The sequence below is a fragment of the Hoplias malabaricus genome, chromosome 2 (genome assembly GCF_029633855.1).
Source record: "Hoplias malabaricus isolate fHopMal1 chromosome 2, fHopMal1.hap1, whole genome shotgun sequence".
Classification (NCBI taxonomy): Eukaryota; Metazoa; Chordata; class Actinopteri; order Characiformes; family Erythrinidae; genus Hoplias; species Hoplias malabaricus.
The window spans coordinates 17,195,158-17,219,451 of NC_089801.1; the positions used below are offsets into that span (position 1 = coordinate 17,195,158).

A 24,294-nucleotide genomic window follows, 5' to 3' on the forward strand; every position below is an offset into this window, starting at 1 on the left:
TGTATCTAGGTCATTTTGAGTATATATGTAATACCGAGTGTCTATACTGAATATAAAAGCTATTATATTGTTACTTTAGTTCCCTTGAAAGTGAATACGGAACCATTTCGAACGCACCCTATAACGACTCTCCGTGACGTCACTTCGTTCATGCAGCAGCGCTGGGGTGAAGCTGATAAACACAGTTTATTTACGGTAAATTTGACAGTTTTTTAATAATATCTGCTTTAAACGCGACGTTTCGGAGCAGTTGTGAGTTTTGTGTAATGCCTGTGAAGGACTTTAAGCGCCAAGAAACCCACTCTGAGACTTTCAGTGAGGCTGATGTATCGATACATCGACTTTAGGACCAGTCTGGGTTTTAGTTCGATATTAATGTGTTCTTTAATATAATTCCCCTATCTGTTAGTATCGTGGTAGTATTCAATGTGGGTAATTCAGATAGTAGGCCTCTAAAGACACAATAGTTTACATTAATTTAACGTGTGGGCCAATTTAAAGAACACACACAATTTTTTTATTGGTTATTTTATTGGATTCTACGGTTTTTTGGGGGTAATAAATAACCAGACGGTGAAATAAACACAGAGTTGAAGATCATCCAATAGAAATTTCACTTAGCTATTTCTCGACTGGACAGACTTGATTTTGGGCTTTATGGAATAACCCCAGGTCTGTGAATTGCTCTAATACAAAGTGCACACAGGTGAACAGTTGTTTACAGTGAAACACAGGCACTTTGTTGTGTTATGCCCCTAGATTTCTTACATCATACTTAACATTGTCCTTATTTACAGAGCTCTGACCACAATGTCCCGGCCACTCTTTGGCGGAGCTCTATCAGCTGTTGTCCCCCTCAACGCTGTGGACGTCAGGTAGAAAACCCCTGTGTTTAACAGGAAATTTAAAGCATAATGAAATGTCTTCTGTTAATAAAACACATTATTATGAAAACATTACTCTCTCTCTCTCTCTCTCTCTCTCTCTCTCTCTCTCTCAGTGAGTTGAGGGAGATTCCTGATAACCAGGAGGTGTTTGCTCATGCTCAGACAGATCAGAGTGTTATTATTGAACTGATGGAGCACCAGAGTCAGGTGGAGGATGCTCAGGCTGCCAGGTCTGTATTCTCTTCATTAACCCTTCGCTCCCTTTCTGTATGTTCTCACTCTTTCATTCCCCTTTAATCCTGTTCATGCACATTTTATTCAGAGGAGTTCCTGTTCAGACTCATTCCTACCCTTCGTCCCATCATCCCCATTACCATTTAACCATTTCACGTCTTTTTAATCACCATCGTTCCTGTTTATTCCTGGTGATGCTGTGTTATTCCTCTGTATTCCAAAGGAAAAGCTGTCTCTCTGAGGATTGTCCTCTCGGAGTACACTATAATTCATATATATATGTGTGTGTGTGTGTTCTTTTGTCTAGGTATCACTTTGAGGACCTTGCTGGAAGTAATAAAGCGAGTGCTGAGGGATTGTGGGAAGTCCGGGAGGTGGAGTCTATTTCTCTTTCTGAGTTAAAGCTGCAGGAGTGCAGCTCGGCCTGGCTGCTCAACGGAGCTCAGCTCGTCTCCAAATTTAATGAGGAGGTCAACACATTTACATACTGTTGCGCAGGGGCAATAGGGAGCAGCAGGGGGCAGTAGAAGAGTAGAGAGGGAAAATAAGGAGTGCTGCGTGGCAGCTGAGAGCAGTAAAAGGCAGTGAATAGTGGCAGTAGGGAGGAAAGTAAGGGCAGAAGGAGGCAGCAGATGGACGTGGGTGGATGTAGAGAGGGCACTAAGGGGCTGTAGAGGGGCTGTCAGTGGCAGTGGGCAGCAGTAAAGGAGAGCTTGTGCGATGGGTGACTACGGAAGGCAGCAGAAGGCAGTAGAGGTACAAAGGGGGAGGTAATAAGGGGTAGTTCTGGGGCAGTAGGTTGTTGATTATTTTAAGGCTGATGTTCCTGACGCTGTTCGTTTGTTGTTTTCAGGCTAAAAACACAGTAAACATTCACTTGTGTGTGTTCCGTCTGCCACAGTACACCACAGACATCCTGGTCACCTTCAACAACCCCGTAAACATCAGGTATACACACACACACACACACACACAGTAAATAAACCAGTCTGTAGCCACGCCCCCAGGCATGACATCATGGGTTTGGAAATTTTGTGGTGGATGATAATCCAGGAATGTTATTGGAAAAATATTTCTGTCATGGTTTACTGCTTACACAATGGATATGGAGCAGCTACAGCTAATATCTCTCTATTTCTCTCTCTGTCTTCCTCTCTCTCCCTCTCTATTTCTCTCTCTCACCCTCTTTCTCTATTTCTCTCTCACTCTTTCTCTCTTTCTACTTCTGTCTCTCTCTGTCTTCCTCTCTCCCTCTCTCTTTCTATTTCTCTCTCACTCTCTTTCTCTATTTCTCTCTCCCTCTCTCTTTCTCTCTTCCTCTCTCCCTCTCCTTTCTCTATTTCTACTTCACTCTCTTTCTATTTCACTCTCTCTCTCCCTCTCCTCCTCTCTCTATTCCTCTCTCTCCCTCCCTCTCCTCCTCTCTATTTCTCTCTCTCTCTCTCTCTCTCTCTCTCAGTCCTCTCAGTAGCAGTGCAGTAGTCAGTACAGATGTTGGTTGGACGCTGCAGGACTTTCACACACTGCTGCAGTCCCTACAGCTCCTGGACCCTGGAGTTTTTGGATGAACACACACACACACACACACACACACACACACACACACACCTGTCTGGACTGAAGGTTCTGTTACAGAACAGTGACGTGTTGAGATTTATCTGTCATAGTGTAAAATGTAAAATAAAGTCAAAACATTTCAGTGTTAAATATATTTCTGTAAATTAAATATTTCCTCTTTGTTAACAGTGTGTTTTTGTGGATGTTTGTGGAGACGGTGTGCAGCGGTTGTGATGATCACAGACACTAACGCAGTGATTATTACTTTACTTCACTTTGTTACAGCGCCAGGTCTCATCTTTACTAATTAAACATAATAATAAAAATAAAAATAATAATAATATTAGATTTCTACAGCGCCTTTTTACCACCAGAGGTCACTTTACACAAAGAGAAAAATGGCTTGATTTCATATTATTCCTGTTTAAATCTGTATTTTACAGTTACAGTCAACAATAAATCTAGAGCAGAGGGAGGGAGGGAGTGGACCGTAACAGCGCTCAGAACAGCAGAGATTCTCTTTGATCTTCAGGGTCAGGATTAAAGTGTGTGAAGGGAATTTTTAATTGCTTTTTATCCTGTGTGAGCTGTTTTATGAAACGTATGTTGCATTATTCTGTTTCTGTCTTTTGTAGAAGAGGAATTTGACGGTGGGACGTGGGAGTGAAGTGTGAAAGTGTTACACTGCTTAGTTTCTGCACAAAACTGTTTTCTCTTTCTTCTCTTATGGGTGGCTCAGTTACAAAATAACCCCTTATATGGCAGTGAAGTGCTTATGTGTGTAGGTATATAACAGTTTTAACAGCAGATCAGAGCAGAGCAGAGCACAGTAGAGTAGAGGGTTAGTGCTTTTAGCTGCTCTCAATAAAAGTTACTCAAAGACCAACTTCATTGTGAGTTATTGTTAGTTGATCATTTCCGTGACAAGTGTAAAGCTCAGCTCAGTTCACTGCTCTAAGTTTCAGAGTGAGGTTTATATTCAGAGGATCATTTACTCACATTCACAGAATCTACAGCAACACAGAACAAACTCTCCATTCCACCTTAAATGGTGCAGCAGTTTCGTTCATTCATTCATTATCTGTAAGACTTATCCAGTTCAGGGTCGCGGTGGGTCCAGAGCCTACCTGGAATCATTGGGCGCAAGGCAGGAATACACCCTGGAGGGGGCGCCAGTCCTTCACAGGGCAACACAGACACACACATTCACTCACACACACACACCTACGGACAATTTTGAGTCACCAATCCACCTACCAACGTGTGTTTTTGGACTGTGGGAGGAAACCCACGCGGACACGGGGAGAGCACACCAACTCCTCACAGACAGTCACCTGGAGCTGTGTGACTGCGGCACTACCTGCTGCACCACCGTGCCGCCCTTCAGTTTCATTCAGTAACTACTTATTTAAACTGTCCATTCCACCTTAAATGGTGTTCTAGTTTACAGTCAGTGTGTCTGCTGCACATCTGAAAACTGAATTTTAAATGCAGATACACTCGTCCTCCCGGGTCCGATAACCTTGTTCAACTGGGTCCGATACCCTGTTCCACCCAGGACCCATTCCCTCGTCAGTAAAGTCACACACCTCGTGTTGTATGATTTTTACTGCAAACTTTGGCACTGATCTGACATCAATAACAGCTTAATAAAAGCTTTAATAACAATTTTAATATGACGTTACATCACACAGATTTAATCTTTCCACTCGTACAGCGTCAGAATTCTCTGTCGGTGTGTGTTACCTAAAAATAAAGAGGAGATCCAGTGTGTGTTTACAGTCACAGTAAGGCATCAGAGCTGAACTCACAGAAGCTCCAGCGTTTCCTGCAGAGTTAAACCCTGCTGTGTGTGTGTGTGTGTATGAGAGAGAGAGAGAGAGAGAGAGAGAGAGAGAGTTGCTCCCGTCAGCACATTGGAAATGAATGAGTTCCTTAAACAAGGAAGAGAAACAACTGAAAACTGATATGAGCAGCAGATCAGCTACAGTCTCTTCACACTTCAGTGGTTTTAATCTTGTGGCTCTCTCAGAGTCTCACTCTGAGTTTCCTTTAGTGTGTGAGACAAAATAAACCCCATAATAATCCCATAATAAAGCCCTAATAATTATTTATATGAGATGATTTATAAAGTTCTGGGCTTAATATAAAAATATGAATATTATTATCATTATTAATAAAAATGGTGTGTGTTGGGGGGGGGGGTCAGTAGCTGTATGTATGGTAGACGTAGCGAAGCTGATCCCAGAACAGCAGGGAGAGAATGGTGTGTGGTCCGAGTCGGAAGTACGACGCTCCGAGTCCTTTATAGAGTCCGGACAGTCCCTCCGTGCGCAGAGTCCTGGAGAAACAGTCCATGAATCCGCGGTAGAGTTGACCCTGCCGCACAAGCACAGCAGTGTTACACTGCCCCCTGTCAGACAAACACAACCCCCCACCCCACAGGGGACCCGTTCTATGGCTCTGAAGAGCAGCGCTCACCTGCCCCAGGAGGTCCACAGGCTGGTTATAGAGCCGTGTGCTGACCACATCAAACGGAGTCATCGCCAGAACCACAGCAACACTGCTGACCATCCCAGCACTGAGCGGAACCAACCAGCTGTCCTCTGAAAACACCTAGACAGAGAGAAGGGGGGGGGGGGGGGGCAGAGAGAGACAGAGAGACAAGAGGGAGAAACGGACAGAGATCCAAGAGTGAGAGACAGAGAGAGAGAGGGGGGGGGGGCAGAGAGAGACAGAGAGACAAGAGGGAGAAAAGGACAGAGAGAGAAAAACAGAGATCCAAGAGTGAGAGACAGAGAGAGAGAGAGGGGGGGGGGGTTGGATTTGGGATGGCCAGGGCCTCGTGGGGATCAGGAGAGTGCAGTGGTGTGTGAGATGTTGTGAAACTGTGGGCAGTGTGTGGTCAGGTCTGGGGTGCTGGTGGACTTTTAGTTCTTTCACAATGGTTCTGCTTTGTTTCCTGAAATACTGTGACATCAGCAAAATCCAGAGGTCTCCACCAATCACACTCCGTCTGACTCAGCACTTCAGCACGTGGGGATTTCCTGAACTGGTCCTTTAAACCTCCACTGCCTTTATTTCACCCAGTAACTCCTCACACCTCTGTGTGTGTGTGTGTGTGTGTTATAGAGTGTGTGTGTGTGTTGCTCTTTCACACCTGCACTGTAATCCAGAAATGTTCCGGAGTTTTCCTGGAGGAGCTGTGTGTGTGTGAACATTGGTCTTCATCCTCCTCGTGCTCTGGTAAAGACTCAGGGTAAGGCCAGAGTCAGTGCATGTGAAAATGGAGCATGAAATGGAAAATGGAAAATGGAAAAGTGTTCCGAAGTTTTTCCTGCACACACTGCACAGGCTCCACCCCCACGCCTACAGCACGTGAATCATTTCCGGCTGAGAGAGTGCGTCTCACGCAGAAAATCTCCAGATGTGATCTGCGTGTGTACAATCGCTCCGGGACATCTCCAGACCCAACACTTCAGAGTTTCTCTAGAGATTCTCCAGAGTTCATCTTCAGAGGCATATGTGTGTGTGTGTGTGTGTGTGTGTGTGTACCTGTAGGTCAGTAATAAACTCTCTGCAGCTGCTGAAGGTGGTCAGTTGAGCGGCTGACCCCACGCTGACCCTCGGCACCGCCGCGCTGGAGCCGCGCCACAGTCCCAGGATGCCGTGCTGTCTATGGATCTCCACCAAAGCATGCAGTGCCCCCTGCAGGAGGAGACACAGGTCACCATGTGTACACTACCCCTACCTATACACATATCACTCCTACACCCTACACATAACCCTTACCCCTACCCCCTACACCCTACACTCTGCATATCACTCCTAAACCCTACACACCACCCCTAAACCCTACACACCACATATCACTCCTAATCTTGACACACCACCCCTCCACACCACTCCTACACCCTACACTCTACATATCACTCCTAAACCCTACACACCACTCCTACCCCTACACATGACCCCTACATATCACCCCTACACTGTACACACCACTCCTACCCCTACACCCTACACACCACCCCTACCTCTACATATCACCCCTACACTGTACACACCACTCCTACCCCTACACCCTACACACCACCCCTACAACGGACACACCACTCCTACCCCTACACACACTAGCCCTACACCCTACACACTCTACCCCTACACTCAATACCCCATCACCCCTACACCCTACCCATCACCCTTACCCCTACACCCTACACACACTACTTATACACCATACACTCTACCCGTACACCCTACACCCTGCACTCTACACATCACTCCTAAACCCTACACACCACCCCTACCACTACACCTACACACCACCCCTACCCCGTACGCTTACACCCTACACACTCTACCCCTACACTCAATACCCCACTACCCCTACACCCTACACATCACTCCTACACCTCACCCTTGCCCCTACACACCCTACCCCTACACATCACCCTTACCCCATACACTCTTCCCCTACACCCTACACACACTACTTATACACCATACACTCTACCCGTACACCCTACACTCTACATATCACTCCTAAACCCTACACACCACCCCTACCACTACACCTACACACCATCCCTACAACGTACACACCACTCCTACCCCTAAACTCTACCCCTACACATACTAGCCCTACACCCTACACACAATACCCCACTACCCCTACACATCACTCCTACACCTCACCCTTGCCTTTACGCCCTACACACACTACCCCTACACATACCCCCAACCCACTACACTCTACATATCACTCCTAAACCCTACACATCACCCCTACAATGTACACACCACTCCTACCCCTATACCGTACACACCACCCCTACCCCTTAACCCTACACACAGCCCCTACACACCAAACACTACATACTGTTTCTGTAAAAGTCCATCATGAGCTGAGAGTCTGTTACTGAAGCCTGGAGATCCCCACAGGAAGTGATGGGGAAAGTCTGTGTGTGTGTGTGTGTGTGTTTAATGCTGAACTAGAACTGAGGAAAGATGTTACTGACCCGGTGCTGATACTGATGACCTACAGCGATGGAAGAGGAGGATGACTGACTCTGCAGGTGTGTTTTTACCTGTGAGGACAAAGAGTGATCACATGACCAATCACTACACAAACCAAACTACAAACTACACAGTCCAAAAACATGGAGGGTAGGTGAATTGGCTTCTGTAATAACTGTCCTGGTTTGAGAGTTAATGAGTGTGTATGTGTGAGTGAATGTGTGTGTGCCCAGATATGGATTGGCGCTCTGTCCTGGGTGAAATCCTAGTGCCCGATGCAGTCCTCCAGGTGGACGGTCATTTCTGGTTGAGAGTACGCGGTGCGCGTTTGGCTGCCGCTTCTCGCCAGTGTGTGTGTGTGTGTGAATTGAGCGTTCTGAGCAGTGTAGATTGTAAAGCGTATCTAGAAAGGCGCTATATAAGTGTAACGATAATAATAATAATAAAAAAACCACAACAACGGTGGCGGTTACGCGTTATTTACTCAAGGTGTGTTGGCGTGTTGTTGTCTCGCCAACGAGAACCCACTGAAGGTCCCAGTAGTCAGTTCCTTCTTGTGGAGAATTCTGAAGAACATTTTCAAGTTGTTCACATTCTTGTTGTTGAGCAATAAAATCAATTCACACACACACACACGGGGACGTGGGGCAGGGGGTGTCGGTACTGACCAGGTAGATGGGGCTGCTGATGACGGCGCCGATGACTCCACTGGTGGCCCCGGTTATGGTGCTCTTGGCGGCGCTCACACGGCCCTCTGTGCTGTTGAGTCCTGCGGAGTCACAAAGGGCGTACAGGCCGAGCCGGACCCCATTCATGAAGAACTGGTACAGCATCCCCGCCCCGAGCCCCCGCTGCAGCCCCCCCAGCCCCTCCACCCGCACGATGCAGCCCAGCGCCTGGAACACGTTCCGGTACATCACCCGGTACGAGCCCCGGCGCGACAGCTCCCCCTGTAGCTGCATCCGGGTCTTCACCACCTCCAGAGGATTAGTAAACACACATGCACCACACGCAGCCACGCCGCTCAGGAGGAACTCCATCACACACACACACACTATCAGTAACACACACACAGTATAACACAATCACACACACAAACACTCACAATCACATACACACACACACACACACAAAATCACACAATCACACACACACTATCACACAATCACACACACACTATCACACAATCACACACACACTATCACTCACAATCACACACACATACAGCAATAACACTAATACTAACACACAACTAAAACACACACACCCGGCACGCGGTCACTACGTCCAGGAGAATATCCATCACATACACACACACACACACACACACACACACAGCCTACAGTGCAGTAGGAACACACTGCTGCAGTGCTGAGCCTGGGGAACGGCGGAACGCTGTTCTGAACTTAGCTCCTGAATCACGGCTTTCCTCTGTGTCCTTAATCCTCACCGCGCTCTCACTCACCGTCTCATCACCTTCTTATCCCAGCCGCTCCGAGACCCCGCCCCCTCACACACCACAAGCTCTGATTGGCTGATCCAGCTGTCAGCGGGCGGAAGGCTGTACTGTTTTGCGCATGCCCTCTATCGTCTTGGTATTGTTTCTATTGTTTTACCGATTTACGTTCAGTTTCAGTGTAAGAGTTATTACATAATCCTGGTTCAACCTGTTATTTACCCTCGAGGGCGGGGCGTTTGGGTGCCATCCCTAAGCTAGCATAAAACTACCAGCCAATCCCTGCGCAGGAGGGGCGGGGCTTAGACTCAGCCTCAAAACAAATGGGAGATATAATAATAATACCAATCAGAGCGAGGATTTCGCCTCAGCCTTCGTCTCCCTGTCTCTCATTGGACGGGTGAAACACGAGGTTAAAAGACCACGCCCACATAAGGCACCTGACACATGGCTAAAACTTACAATAAATTAATATGGTTTTAAACAAAAATTATGTTGTACATCTCTCTCTCTCTATCTCTCTCTCTCTCTCTCTCTCTCTCTCTCTCTCTCTCTCTCTCTCTCTCTCTCTGTGTGTGTGATTTATTTCTATATTTATATAAAAGTCTGAACTCAGGATTCCTAAACCTTTCGAGCCTCAATAATCCACTCCAAATTAAACAGCGCTACCGTGTGATTTTAAATAAGTAAAGAAGTACCCTCTGCTGGTAGCAGTGTGTTACTGCAGAACATAAAGAACTGGTGTTCTCTGGAGTGATGGGGTTCCTCTGGTGTATGGAACAGTGGAACTGTGTTCTCTGGAGTGATGGAGTTCCTCTGGTGTGTGGAACAGTGGAACTGTGTTCTCTGGAGTGATGGAGTTCCTCTGGTGTGTGGAACAGTGGAACTGTGTTCTCTGGAGTGATGGAGTTCCTCTGGTGTGTAGAACAGTGGAACTGTGTTCTCTGGAGCGATGGGGTTCCTCTGGTGTGTGGAACAGTGGAACTGTGTTCTCTGGAGTGACGGGGTTCCTTTGGGGTGAGTTGAAGTGGTGAGTTTGATACAGAACTAATCCCCAACACCAGCCCCTGACCCTGACTGATGATGATGAGGCTGAAGTCCATCAGATCCTCACAGCTATGTTCCTGTACTCAACACCTCGTGTGGAGCCTTCCCAGAAGAGCTGAAGCTGTTGCTGACAGATGTGAGAAGAGAAAGGTGTTAAACCAAAACGCTGAGGTCAGAACTCTACAGGGACTCACTCAGAGAGAGAGAGAGAGAGAGAGATAAACAGCACTTGGATCATCATCAGTGAGCAGTTCAGGTAACATAAAGAAACAGCTACAGGTGAGAGTTAATTTATTAAGAGTATTATTCTGCAATATATATTATATATTATCTATATTATAACATTAATCTAATAATCTAATATTTATTTTGTTTTTCAGCATCTTGTATTGTGTCAGGTTTTGGCATGTTAATATATTTAGTAAATAAATATTACAGTATTTTAAGTATTTTTTAAATTTCAGTTCTTTATTTTTTCAATATATTAGTATTTTTAGTATTTAAGTATATATATATATATATATTTTAGAAATGTAGTATTTTTAGTATTGCAGTATTTCCAGTATTATATTATTTTTATTACTTCAATATAAATGAATTAACATTTCATAATTTTTGTAATAAAAAACAAATTATATTACATATTTCAGTAATTTTAGTATTTTTAGTATTTTAGTATTTGTAGTTTTTCAGTAATGTTTGGTATTTTTAGAATGTCAGTTGTAGTATTTTAGTATTGTGAGTATTTCATTGTGTCATGTTTGTAGTATTTACCCTTATTTATTGATATCAACTGCAGTTGTATGTATATAAATTTGCAGGGCTGTGTGTGTGTGTATGTGTGTGTGTATGTGTGTGTGTGTTTGTATATGTGTGTGTGTGTGTCACTAGCTTTTCCTGATGAATTATTACTGCATTGTATGTTTGGTCTCATTTTACAGCTGCTCAATTATGATAGATCTGGACTCTCTCTCTCTGTCTGTCTCTCTCTCTCTCTCTCTCTCTCTCTCTCTCTCTCTGCTTCACTCCCTCTCCTATTCTTCGGTTCATTTCTCCCTTTCTTGTTCACCCTTCCCTCAATTTTCCATCTCTCACTCTTGATTTCATCTTCCTTACCACCCCCCCCCCACCTCCACACACACACACACACACACACACACAGTCCTCTATGTTCTGTTGCTCAGGTGTTATGTTGTTTGTTCTGTTCAGTGTGTTATGTGAAGTCTGGTGTGTGTTTGTAGTTGTGAGCAGTGTGGTGTGTGTTGTGTACAGTGTAGTTGTGTGTTGTCTACAGGTTGTTGTGTATTGTTTGATGTGTGTTGTGTACAGTTTGTTGTGTACAGTGTGTTGTGTATTGTGTGATGTGTGTTGTGTAAAGTGTGTTGTGTACAGTGTGTTTTGTAAAGTGTAGTTGTGTGTTGTGTACAGTGTAGTTGTGTGTTGTCTACAGTGTGTTGTGTACAGTGTTTTGTGTACAGTGTAGTTGTGTATTGTGTGATGTGTGTTGTGTAAAGTGTGTTTGGTACAGTGTAGTTGTGTGTTGTGTACAGTGTTTATTCTACCGTTTGTTGTGTATTGTTTGATGTGTGTTGTGTACAGTGTAGTTGTGTACTGTGTACAGTGTATTGTGTAGAGTGCAGTTGTGTGATGTCTACAGTGTGTTGTGTACAGTGTAGTTGTTTGTTTTGTTCAGTGTGTTGTGTACAGTGTAGTTGTGTGTTGTGTTCAGTGTGTTGTTTACAGTGTGGTGTGTACGGTGTAGTTGTGTGTTGTGTATAATGTGATGTATCTTGTGTACAGTGTGGTGTGTGTTGTGTACAGTGTAGTTGTGTGTGGTGTACAGTGTAATTGTGTATTGTGTACAGTGTAGTTGTGTGTTGTGTTCAGTGTGTTGTTTACAGTGTAGTTTTGTGTTGTCTACAGTGTGTTGTGTAAAGTGTAGTTGTGTGTGGTCTACAGTGTGTTGTGTAAAGTTTAGTTGTGTGTTGTGTACAGTGTTGTTGTGTGTTCTGCACAGTGTGTTGTGTACAGTGTAGTTGTGTTTGGTGTACAGTGTGTTGTGTAAAGTGTAGTTGTGTGTTGTGTGCAGTGTGTTATGTACAGTGTGTTGTGTGTGGTGTACATTGTGTTGCGACAGTATTGTTTTGTGTGGTGTACAGTGTGTTGTGTATTGTGTGTTGTGTACATTGTAGTTGTGTATTGTGTACAGTGTGTTGTGTACAGTGTAGTTGTGTGTTGTGTGTTGTGTGTTGTTTACAGTGTAGTTTTGTGTTGCAACAGTATTGTTTTGTGTGGTGTACAGTGTGTTGTGTATTGTGTGTTGTGTACATTGTAGTTGTGTGTGGTGTACAGTGTGTTGTGTACAGTTTAGTTGTGTGTTGTGTATAATGTAGTTGTGTGTTGTCTACAGTGTGATTTGTACAGTGTAGTTGTGTGTTGTGTACAGTGTAGTTGTGTGTGGTGTACAGTGTGTTGTGTAAAGTGTAGTTGTGTGTTGTGTACAGTGTTGTGTACACTGTAGTTGTGTGTTCTGTGCAGTGTGTTGTGTACAGTGAGTTGTGTACAGTTTAGTTGTGTGTTGTGTACAGTGTAGTTGTGTGTTGTGTACAGTGTGTTGTGTACATTGTAGTTGTGTGTGGTGTACAGTGTAGTTGTGTGTTGTCTACAGTGTGTTGTGCATTGTGTGATGTATGTTGTGTACAGTGTGTTGTGTACAGTGTAGCTGTGTGTGGTGTTCAGTGTGTTTTGTACAGTGTAGTTGTGTGTTATGTACAGTGTGTTGTGTACAGTTTAGTTGTATGTTGTGTATAATGTAGCTGTGTGTTGTGTACAGTGTATTATGTGATGTGTGTTTTGTACAGTGTAGTTGTGTGTGGTGTACAGTGTAATTGTGTATTGTGTACAGTGTGTTGTGTACAGTGTGTTGTGTAAAGTTTAGTTGTGTGTTGAGTATAATGTAGTTGTGTGTTCTGCACAGTGTGTTTTGTACAGTGTAGTTGTGTGTTGTGTACAGTGTAGTTGTGTTTGTGTACAGTGTTGTGTACAGTGTAGTTGTGTGTTCTGCACAGTGTGTTTTGTACAGTGTAGTTGTGTGTTGTGTACAGTGCAGTTGTGTTTGGTGTACAGTGTGCTGTGTAAAGTGTAGTTGTGTGTTGCGTACAGTGTTGTGTACAGTGTAGTTGTGTATTGTGTGCAGTGTGTTATGTGCAGTGTGTTGTGTGTGGTGTACATTGTGTTGCGACAGTGTTGTTTTGTGTGGTGTACAGTGTGTTGTGTATTGTGTGATGTGTGTTGTGTACAAGGTATTGTGTATAGTGTGTTGTGTACAGTGTGTTGCGTCTTATGTACAGTCAGTTGTGTACAGTTTAGTTGTGTGTTGTGTACAGTGTAGTTGTGTGTTGTGTACATTGTAGTTGTGTATTGTGTACAGTGTGTTGTGTACAGTGTAGTAGTGTGTTGTGTTCAGTGTGTTGTTTACAGTGTAGTTTTGTGTTGTCTACAGTGTGTTGTGTACAGTGTAGTTGTGTGTTCTGTGCAGTGTGTTATGTACAGTGTGTTGTGTACAGTGAGTTGTGTACAGTTTAGTTGTGTGTTGTGTACAGTGTAGTTGTGTGTGGTGTACAGTGTGTTTTGTACAGTGTAGTTGTGTGTTATGTACAGTGTGTTGTGTACAGTTTAGTTGTATGTTGTGTATAATGTAGCTGTGTGTTGTGTACAGTGTGTTTTGTACACGTAGTTGTGTGTTGTATACAGTGTAGTTGTGTGTGGTGTACAGTGTGTTGTGTAAAGTGTAGTTTTTTTTGTGTACAGTGTTGTGTACAGTGTAGTTGTGTGTGGTGTACAGTGTGTTTTGTACATGTAGTTGTGTGTTGTATACAGTGTGTTGTGTGTGGTGTACAGTGTGTTGTGTAAAGTGTAGTTTTTTGTTGTGTACAGTGTAGTTGTGTATTGTGTACAGTGTGATATGTACAGTGGGTTGTGTGTGGTGTACAGTGTGTTGTGTGTTCTGTACAGTGTGTTGTGTATTGTGTGATGTAGGTTGTGTACAGTGTAGTTGTGTGTGGTGTACCGTGTGTTGTGTACAGTGTAGTTGTGTGTTGTGTACAGTGTAGTTGTGTGTGGTGTACAGTGTGTTGTGTACAGTGTAGTTGTGTGTGGTGTACAGTGTGTTGTGTACAGTGTAGTTGTGTGTGGTGTACCGTGTGTTGTGTACAGTGTAGTTGTGTGTGGTGTACAGTGTGTTGTGTACAGTGTAGTTGTGTGTTGTGTACAGTGTAGTTGTGTGTGGTGTACAGTGTGTTGTGTACAGTGTGGTTGTGTGTTGTGTACAGTGTAATTGTGTGTGGTGTACAGTGTGTTGTGTACAGTGTAGTTGTGTGTTGTGTACAGTGTAGTTGTGTGTGGTGTACAGTGTGTTGTGTACAGTGTAGTTGTGTGTGGTGTACAGTGTGTTGTGTACAGTGTAGTTGTGTGTTATGTACAGTGCGTTGTGTACAGTTTAGTTGTATGTTCTGTATAATGTTGCTGTGTGTTGTGTACAGTGTTTTGTACACATAGTTGTGTGTTGTATACAGTGTAGTTGTGTGTGGTGTACAGTGTGTTGTGTAAAGTGTATTTTTTGTTTGTTTACAGTGTTGTGTACAGTGTAGTTGTGTGTTATATACAGTGTGTTGTGTGTAGTGTACAGTGTGTTGTGTAAAGTGTAGTTTTTTGTTGTGTACAGTGTAGTTGTGTGTTGTGTACAGTGTGATATGTACAGTGTGTTGTGTACAGTGTGTTGTATGTTTTGTACAGTGTGTTGTGTATTGTTTGATGTGTGTTGTGTACAGTGTAGTTGTGTGTGGTGTACAGTGTGCTTTGTACAGTGTGGTTGTGTGTTGTGTGAAGTGTGTTTTGTGTGGTGTACATTGTGTTGTGTGTGGTGTACAGTGTGTTGTGTGTGGTGTACAGTGTGCTGTGTGTGGTGTACAGTGTGTTGTGTGTTGTGTACAGTGTGTTGTGTGTGGTGTACAGTGTGTTGTATGTGTGGTGTACATTGTGTTGTGTACAGTGTGTTGTGTACACTGTGTTTTGTACAGTTTGTTTTGTAGTTGTGTACAGTGTGTTGTGTGGTGTACATTGTGTTGTGTGTTGTGTACAGTGTGTTGTTTATTGTGTACAGTGTGTTGTGTATGGTGTACATTTTGTTGTGTACAGTGTGTTGTGTATGGTGTACATTTTGTTGTGTACAGTGTGTTGTGTATGGTGCACATTGTGTTGTGTACAGTGTAGTTGTGTGTTGTGTACAGTGTGTTGATTATTGTGTAAAGTGTGTTGTGTACAGTGTGTTGTGTACAGTGTAGTTGTGTGTTGTGTACAGTGTAGTTGTGTATTGTATACAGAGTATTGTGTACAGTGTGCTGTGTGTTGACCCGTGCAGGATGCAGCCCCTGCGGGCGAGCAGTGGTCAGTTCCGGACGAGCGTGAGGTCCGAGGGTCTGTTCGGGTGGAGGGTGGAGAAGTTGAAGGCCATTGAAATGGAGCAGAGCCAGTTGGGAATGTTTTACTCTGGAGATGCTTACCTCATCCTCAACAACCACTCACATGGGGCACACCTGCACATGTGGATGGGTGAGTGAGAGAGTTAAAGTGAAACAACAGAAAGTTTAAGGTGGAACTGCAGAGATACAGGTGTGATCTCTCTGTTGACGCAGGGGAGAAGTGCTCGGCGGACGAGCAGTGTGCCTGTGCGATGTTGGCCACTCAGCTGGACCACTTCCTCGGAGGACAACCGGTCCATTACCGAGAGATCCAGGGCCACGAGAGTCCAGAGTTCATCAAGCTCTTCCCTAAAGGAATCAGCTACAAGGTGAGAAGAGTGGAGGGAGGTGGGGGGAGCGTGGGGTGGGGGGCGGTGTAGAGAGGTGTCAATAAGTCAGTGGTCAGAACAGGAACCACAGCATTACACAGCGACATACAGCTGTTTACAGATGTTTCACAATCTCAGCTCCGCAACCACATTCCTCTAAACATTAGAGAAGTTACTTATTATTTATTCCACAGTTAATATTTTTGCATAAATCATATATAAATATCTGCCTATGTGTGTGTATCTTTGTGTATCTTTGTGTGTGTGTGTGTGTGCAGGAGGGTGGAGTGGAGTCCGGGTTCAGAAATGTTCGGACGGACTCTGGTCCAGTTCGGAGACTTTATCAAGTCAAAGGTAAAAAGAACATCCGAGTGAAGGAAGTGCAGCTGAACTGGAGTAGCTTCAGCACTGGAGACTGTTTCATCCTGGACCTAGGGCAGGTGAGAGAGGGTGTGTGTGTGTGTGTGTGTGTGTGTGTGTGTGTGTGTGTAATAACTGTGTGTAGGAACTGTGTGTTTAGACCATTGTGTCCTGGAGCGGCTCAAAGGCGAATCTATTTGAGAAGCAAAAAGTCCGAGAGATTTCAGCTCTGATCCGAGACTCTGAACGAAATGGAAAAGCTGAGATCCAGCACCTCAGCGAGGGAGAGGAGACCCCTGAGATGATCAAGGTACACGCACACACACACACACACACACACACACACACACACAGACAATTTATTTTCTGCTGTAGAGGCTTGTAGGAGATTAAAGCTGAGAAAAACCCATCTACACTTCAGTGACCACATGATGTCATCAATCTAATCCCCGCCCATCAGATAAAAGTCCCGCCTCTCTTTTTGAGTGACAGGTGCTTGGTTCAGTTCCTGTTTTTAAAGACGACTCCACTGAAGATGATAATGAAGTGGACAGATCCAACTCCGCCTATCTTTACAAGGTATTGACCACTCACTCATCAGCGTCCAATCAGAACACATCTAAACTGACCACATCAGTGACCAATCAGAATACAGATCTAAACTGACCACATCAGTGACCAATTAAAACACAGACTCATCAGCGTCCAATCAGAACACAGATCCAAACTAATCACATCAGTGACCAATCAGAACAGACTCATCAGCATCCAATCAGAAAACAGATCCAAGCTAATAGAATCAATGACCAATCAGAATTCAGATTCATCAGTGACCAATCAGGACAGATCCCATAGTTTTTAGTGTTGTCTCGGATCAGAAAATTTTCAGAATATTTTCCAGGATAAAAAGTATTAATAAAGTGCATGTGTGTGTGTGTTAGGTGTCTGATTCCTCCGGAAGTATGGATCTAAAGCTGTTGTGTGACAAAGCTCCTTTCGACCAGAGGCTGTTGGACAGGGCCGATTGCTTCATACTGGACAACGGCTCCAACAGCAAGATATTCATGTGGAGAGGTGTGTGTTTGTGTGTGTGTGTGTGTCTGTGTGTGTGTGAGAGTGTGTGTGTGTGTGTGTGTGTGTGTGTGTGTGTGTGAGTGTGTGTGTGTGTGTGTGTGTGTGTGTGTTCTATTCAGTCACAACCCTGGTTCATTTTTAGGCAGTTGTTACCCATTTGAGGGCAGTTTTAGGGCGGTTTCAGCTTGGACCCAAATCTGATCCTGGGTCAGCTGAACAGCTATGATTGGCTGTGACTCTGATTGACAGGCAGCGGAGCCAATGAGGAGGAGAGGGGTGCAGCACTAAAGGTGGCGGAGCAGTTTATCCAGAGAATGAACTACAGCCAGACCACTCAGGTACAACACACAGGTCAAATAACAGGATTCACATTCAGATTTAGCTCTGATTTGGATTCAGAATCCGATTCAGATACTGAAACAGATTTATGTAGATTCAGATTTGTATTCTTATGAATTCAGATTTAGATTAATAAATTTAGATTCTGATTCAGATTTATATACATTTAGATTCAGATTTTCATTTATTCAGATTCAGATTTTAAATAGATTCTGATTTTAATTCAATTTCAGATTAATTCTGATTCTGATTCAGTTTCAGATTCACTTTCAAATTAAAATCAGGTACAGATTCAGGTCTGTGATTTGGTGTTAAATTCATCTTTGTTTTTAAGGTGGAGATTGTTCCCCAAGGTCGCGAGTCTGTCCTTTTCAAGCAGTTTTTCAAGAGCTGGAGTTGAACACACACACACACACACACACACACACACACACACACACACACACAATGCAGACATAAATGTTTTTTCATAAACAAGGGACCAAAATTATTTTGTTGTGTTCATGTTTATCTGTACGTTAATAACAATAAAACACCAGTGTGTCTCACGCTACTGTTGTTGTATTTCTCATTGGTTTATTGTCTTTATCCCAGTTCTCTTTACCGTCTTCACCAACCACCACCCATTAGTTCAGCCCTCACCCCCCACCCCAACCAGTCACACACATCCTCCAGCACATCCTTCTACCGAGAGACGTGAAGCTTCTTTTCAAATCGCTGCAAATACTATGCTGCAGCGGCTCACTTGCTGGAAAAGGCTAACCAGCCCTACCACTTTAAAATGTGTCCAATGGCTTTGTTTAGTTTAGAGACCAGAATTAAAACAAAATAACAGAGACCAAAGACACAAAGCTGTCCACATGAACATCCAATCAAAACAAAGCTGTCCACATGAATGTCCAATCAGACCAAAGATGTCCACATGAATATCCAATCAGACCAAAACTGTCCACACGAAAGCTCATTCAGACCAAAGCTGTCCACATGAACATCCAGTCAGACCAAAGCTGTCCCTGTGAATGACCTATTAGAACAAAGCTGTCCACAGGAATGTCCAATCAGACTAAAGCTTTCCACATGAACATCCAATCAGACCAAAGCTGTCCACAGGAATGTCCAATCAGACTAAAGCTGTACACATGAACATCCAATCAGACCAAAGCTGTCCCTGTGAATGTCCAATCAGACCAAAGCTGTCCACATTAACATCCAATCAGAACAAACCTGTTCACAGGAATGTCCAATCAGACCAAAGCTGTCCCTGTGAATGTCCAATCAGACTAAAGCTGTCCCTATGAATGTACAATTAGAGCAACACTGTCCACATGAATGTCCAATCAGACCAAAGCTGTCCACAGGAATGTCCAATCAGACCCAAGCTGTCCACATTAACATCCAATCAGACCAAAGCTGTCCACATGAATGTCCAATCAGACCAAAGCTGTCCACATGAATATCCAAACACACCAAAACTGTCCACATGAATGTCCAGTCAGACCAAAGCTGTTCACAGGAATGTCCAATCAGACCAAAGCTGTCCCTGTGAACGTCCAATCAGAGCAGAGCTGTCCACATGAATGTCCAATCAAACCAAAGATGTCCACATGAGTATCCAATCAGAACAAAACTGTCCACATGAATGTCCAATCAGACCAAAGCTGTCCACATGAACATCCAGTCAGACCAAAGCTGTCCCTGTGAATGACCTATCAGACGAAAGCTGTCCACAGGAATGTCCAATCAGACTAAAGCTGTCCACATGAACATCCAATCTGAGCAAAGCTGTCCACAGGAATGTCCAATCAGACCCAAGCTGTCCACATTAACATCCAATCACACCAAAGCTGTCCACATGAATGTCCAATCAGACCAAAGCTGTCCACATGAATATCCAAACACACCAAAACTGTCCACATGAATGTCCAATCAGACCAAAGCTGTTCACAGGAATGTCCAATCAGACCCAAGCTGTCCACATTAACATCCAATCAGACCAAAGCTGTCCACATGAATATCCAAACACACCAAAACTGTCCACATGAATGTCCAATCAGACCAAAGCTATCCACAGGAATATCCAATCAGAGCAGAGCTGTCCACATGAATGTCCAATCAAACCAAAGCTATCCACAGGAATATCCAATCAGAGCAGAGCTGTCCACATGAATGTCCAATCAAACCAAAGATGTCCACATGAATATCCAATCAGAACAATACTGTCCACATGAATGTCCAATCAGACCAAAGCTGTCCACATGAACATCCAGTCAAACCAAAGCTGTCCCTGTGAATGACCTATAAGACGAAAGCTGTCCACAGGAATGTCCAATCAGACTAAAGCTGTCCACATGAACATCCAATCAGACCAAAGCTGTCCCTGTGAGTGTCCAGTCAGACCAAAGCTGTTCACAGGAATGTCCAATCAGACCAAAGCTGTCCCTGTGAATGTCCAATCAGACCAAAGCTGCCCACATGAACATCCAATCAGACCAAAGCTATCCACAGGAATATCCAATCAGAGCAGAGCTGTCCACATGAATGTCCAATCAAACCAAAGATGTCCACATGAATATCCAATCAGAACAAAACTGTCCACATGAATGTCCAATCAGACCAAAGCTGTCCACATGAACATCCAGTCAGACAAAAGCTGTCCCTGTGAATGACCTATCAGACGAAAGCTGTCCACAGGAATGTCCAATCAGACTAAAGCTGTCCACATGAACATCCAATCAGACCAAAGCTGTCCCTGTGAATGTCCAATCAGACCAAAGCTGTCCCTGTGAATGTCCAATCAGACCAAAGCTGTCCACAGGAATGTCCAATCAGACTAAAGCTGTACACATGAACATCCAATCAGACCAAAGCTGTCCACATTAACATCCAATCAGAACAAACCTGTTCACAGGAATGTCCAATCAGACCAAAGCTGTCCCTGTGAATGTCCAATCAGACTAAAGCTGTCCCTATGAATGTTCAATTAGAGCAACACTGTCCACATGAATGTCCAATCAAACCAAAGCTGTCCACAGGAATGTCCAATCAGACCCAAGCTGTCCACATTAACATCCAATCAGACCAAAGCTGTCCACATGAATGTCCAATCAGACCAAAGCTGTCCACATGAATATCCAAACACACCAAAACTGTCCACATGAATGTCCAATCAGACCAAAGCTGTTCACAGGAATGTCCAATCAGACCAAAGCTGTCCCTGTGAATGTCCAATCAGACCAAAGCTGCCCACATGAACATCCAATCAGACCAAAGCTATCCACAGGAATATCCAATCAGAGCAGAGCTGTCCACATGAATGTCCAATCAAACCAAAGATGTCCACATGAATATCCAATCAGAACAAAACTGTCCACATGAATGTCCAATCAGACCAAAGCTGTCCACATGAACATCCAATCAGACTAAAGCTGTCCACAGGAATGTCCAGTCAGACCCAAGCTGTCCACATGAATATCCAAACACACCAAAACTGTCCATATGAATGTCCAATCAGACCAAAGCTGTTCACAGGAATGTCCAATCAGACCAAAGCTGTCCCTGTGAATGTCCAATCAGACCAAAGCTGTCCACATTAACATCCAATCAGACCAAAGCTGTCCACATGAATGTCCAATCAGACCAAAGCTGTCCACATGAATATCCAAACACACCAAAATTGTCCACATGAATGTCCAATCAGACCAAAGCTGTTCACAGGAATGTCCAATCAGAGCAAAGCTGCCCACATGAACATCCAATCAGACCAAAGCTATCCACAGGAATATCCAATCAGAGCAGAGCTGTCCACATGAATGTCCAATCAAACCAAAGATGTCCACATGAATATCCAATCAGAACAAAACTGTCCACATGAATGTCCAATCAGACCCAAGCTGTCCACATTAACATCCAATCAGACCAAAGCTGTCCACATGAATGTCCAATCAGACCAAAGCTGTCCACAGGAATGTCCAATCAGACCCAAGCTGTCCACATTAACATCCAATCACAACAAAGATGTCCACATGAATGTCCAATCAGAGCAAAGCTGCCCACATGAACATCCAATCAGATCAAAGCTATCCACAGGAATATCCAATCAGAGCAGAGCTGTCCACATGAATGTCCAATCAAACCAAAGATGTCCACATGAATATCCAATCAGAACAAAACTGTCCACATGAATGTCCAATCAGACCAAAGCTGTCCACATGAACATCCAATCAGACCAAAGCTGTCCACAGGATGTCCAATCAGACCCAAGCTGTCCACATGAATATCCAAACACACCAAAACTGTCCCTGTGAATGTCCAATCAGACCCAAGCTGTCCACATTAACATCCAATCAGACCAAAGCTGTCCACATGAATGTCCAATCAGACCAAAGCTGTCCACAGGAATGTCCAATCAGACCCAAGCTGTCCACATTAACATCCAATCACAACAAAGATGTCCACATGAATGTCCAATCAGACCAAAGCTGTCCACATGAATATCCAAACACACCAAAACTGTCCACATGAATGTCCAATCAGACCAAAGCTGTTCACAGGAATGTCCAATCAGACCCAAGCTGTCCACATTAACATCCAATCAGACCAAAGCTATCCACATGAATGTCCAATCAGACCAAAGCTGTCCACATGAATATCCAAACACACCAAAACTGTCCACATGAATGTCCAATCAGACCAAAGCTGTTCATAGGAATGTCCAATCAGACCAAAGCTGTCCCTGTGAATGTCCAATCAGACCAAAGCTGCCCACATGAAAATCCAATCAGACCAAAGCTGCCCACATGAACATCCAATCAGACCAAAGCTATCCACAGGAATATCCAATCAGAGCAGAGCTGTCCACATGAATGTCCAATCAAACCAAAGCTATCCACAGGAATATCCAATCAGAGCAGAGCTGTCCACATGAATGTCCAATCAAACCAAAGATGTCCACATGAATATCCAATCAGAACAATACTGTCCACATGAATGTCCAATCAGACCAAAGCTGTCCACATGAACATCCAGTTAAACCAAAGCTGTCCCTGTGAATGACCTATAAGACGAAAGCTGTCCACAGGAATGTCCAATCAGACTAAAGCTGTCCACATGAACATCCAATCAGACCAAAGCTGTCCCTGTGAGTGTCCAGTCAGACCAAAGCTGTTCACAGGAATGTCCAATCAGACCAAAGCTGTCCCTGTGAATGTCCAATCAGACCAAAGCTGCCCACATGAACATCCAATCAGACCAAAGCTATCCACAGGAATATCCAATCAGAGCAGAGCTGTCCACATGAATGTCCAATCAAACCAAAGATGTCCACATGAATATCCAATCAGAACAAAACTGTCCACATGAATGTCCAATCAGACCAAAGCTGTCCACATGAACATCCAATCAGACCAAAGCTGTCCACAGGAATGTCCAATCAGACCAAAGCTGTCCACATGAATATCCAAACACACCAAAACTGTCCCTGTGAATGTCCAATCAGACCCAAGCTGTCCACATGAATGTCCAATCAGACCAATGCTGTCCACATGAATGTCCAATCAGACCAAAGCTGTCCACATGAATATCCAAACACACCAAAACTGTCCACATGAATGTCCAATCAGACCAAAGCTGTTCACAGGAATGTCCAATCAGACCAAAGCTGTCTCTGTGAATGTCCAATCAGACCAAAGCTGCCCACATGAACATCCAATCAGACCAAAGCTATCCACAGGAATATCCAATCAGAGCAGAGCTGTCCACATGAATGTCCAATCAAACAATAGATGTCCACATGAATATCCAATCAGACCAAAGCTGTTCACAGGAATGTCCAATCAGACCAAAGCTGTCCCTGTGAATGTCCAATCAGACTAAAGCTGTCCCTATGAATGTCCAATTAGACCAACGCTGTCCACAGAAACGTCCAATCAGACCAAAGCTGTCCTTTTGAATATCCAATCAGACCCAAGCTGTCCCCGTGAATGTCCAATCAGACCAAAGCTGTCCACATTAACATCCAATCAGAACAAACCTGTTCACAGGAATGTCCAATCAGACCAAAGCTGTCCCTGTGAATGTCCAATCAGACTAAAGCTGTCCCTATGAATGTCCAATTAGAGCAACACTGTCCACATGAATGTCCAATCAGACCAAAGCTGTCCACATGAATGTCCAATCAGACCAAAGCTGTCCACATGAATGTCCAATCAGACTAAAGCTGTCCCTATGAATGTCCAATTAGACCAACGCTGTCCACAGGAACGTCCAATCAGACCAAAGCTTTCCTTTTGAATATCCAATCAGACCCAAGCTGTCCCCGTGAATGTCCAATCAGGAAGTGTTTTGAAACCCAGCCGAATCGTAATTAAATGTTTATTTTCTTCTTTTCACCTGTTCCCTGCTCTTACAGTAAAGTGCCCCGCCCCCAGGCTCCATTTCAAAAAGCTGACGTTAACATTCACACTTCTGTTTTCTTC

The 24,294-nt window shown here is 44.1% G+C and overlaps 3 protein-coding genes across 4 annotated transcripts; 2 read left to right on the forward strand and 1 right to left on the reverse strand.

Annotated features, from left to right (window-relative positions):
- Positions 1-3: 3 nt before the first annotated feature.
- rangrf (RAN guanine nucleotide release factor) lies at positions 4-3,236 on the forward strand. The gene is made up of 6 exons (XM_066661833.1): positions 4-195; positions 798-875; positions 1,001-1,117; positions 1,429-1,591; positions 1,975-2,069; positions 2,581-3,236. Exons 2-6 carry the CDS (start codon positions 811-813, stop codon positions 2,687-2,689), a joined length of 549 nt encoding a protein of 182 aa, XP_066517930.1. The 5' UTR covers positions 4-195; positions 798-810; the 3' UTR covers positions 2,690-3,236.
- A 1,092-nt stretch (positions 3,237-4,328) lies between these two features.
- Positions 4,329-8,772, reverse strand: slc25a35 (solute carrier family 25 member 35). 2 transcript variants are annotated; one of them, XM_066661690.1, is made up of 5 exons: positions 8,366-8,772; positions 7,700-7,768; positions 6,234-6,386; positions 5,160-5,294; positions 4,329-5,057 (listed from the first exon to the last, which is right to left on the reverse strand). In XM_066661690.1, the coding sequence occupies exons 1-5, from the start codon at positions 8,735-8,737 to the stop codon at positions 4,884-4,886; spliced, it is 903 nt and encodes a 300-aa protein (XP_066517787.1). In that variant the 5' UTR covers positions 8,738-8,772; the 3' UTR covers positions 4,329-4,883. The 2 variants fall into 2 exon arrangements, with proteins under 2 accessions (XP_066517787.1, XP_066517788.1); XM_066661691.1 differs by lacking the exon at positions 7,700-7,768.
- A 1,646-nt stretch (positions 8,773-10,418) lies between these two features.
- LOC136687599 (macrophage-capping protein-like) lies at positions 10,419-18,277 on the forward strand. Its single transcript, XM_066662104.1, has 9 exons — positions 10,419-10,479; positions 15,620-15,810; positions 15,894-16,048; positions 16,327-16,488; positions 16,569-16,718; positions 16,901-16,987; positions 17,350-17,482; positions 17,732-17,820; positions 18,156-18,277. Exons 2-9 carry the CDS (start codon positions 15,621-15,623, stop codon positions 18,219-18,221), a joined length of 1,032 nt encoding a protein of 343 aa, XP_066518201.1. The 5' UTR covers positions 10,419-10,479; position 15,620; the 3' UTR covers positions 18,222-18,277.
- Positions 18,278-24,294: the final 6,017 nt, after the last annotated feature.

Bases quoted from the DNA above. Each gene is read 5' to 3' on its own strand.
- LOC136687599 (XM_066662104.1), top strand. From the start codon at position 15,621: ATGCAGCCCCTGCGGGCGAGCAGTGGTCAGTTCCGGACGAGCGTGAGG. The intron at 16,719-16,900 runs GTACACGCACAC...TTTGAGTGACAG, and splicing joins AGACCCCTGAGATGATCAAG to GTGCTTGGTTCAGTTCCTGT. The intron at 16,988-17,349 runs GTATTGACCACT...TGTGTGTGTTAG, and splicing joins ACTCCGCCTATCTTTACAAG to GTGTCTGATTCCTCCGGAAG.
- rangrf (XM_066661833.1), top strand. From the start codon at position 811: ATGTCCCGGCCACTCTTTGGCGGAGCTCTATCAGCTGTTGTCCCCCTC. The intron at 876-1,000 runs GTAGAAAACCCC...TCTCTCTCTCAG, and splicing joins CTCAACGCTGTGGACGTCAG to TGAGTTGAGGGAGATTCCTG. The intron at 1,118-1,428 runs GTCTGTATTCTC...TCTTTTGTCTAG, and splicing joins GAGGATGCTCAGGCTGCCAG to GTATCACTTTGAGGACCTTG.
- slc25a35 (XM_066661690.1), bottom strand. From the start codon at position 8,737: ATGGAGTTCCTCCTGAGCGGCGTGGCTGCGTGTGGTGCATGTGTGTTT. The intron at 5,295-6,233 runs GTACACACACAC...CTCTCTGTCTAG, and splicing joins AGTTTATTACTGACCTACAG to GTGTTTTCAGAGGACAGCTG. The intron at 5,058-5,159 runs GTGAGCGCTGCT...CTTGTGCGGCAG, and splicing joins CTGTGGACCTCCTGGGGCAG to GGTCAACTCTACCGCGGATT.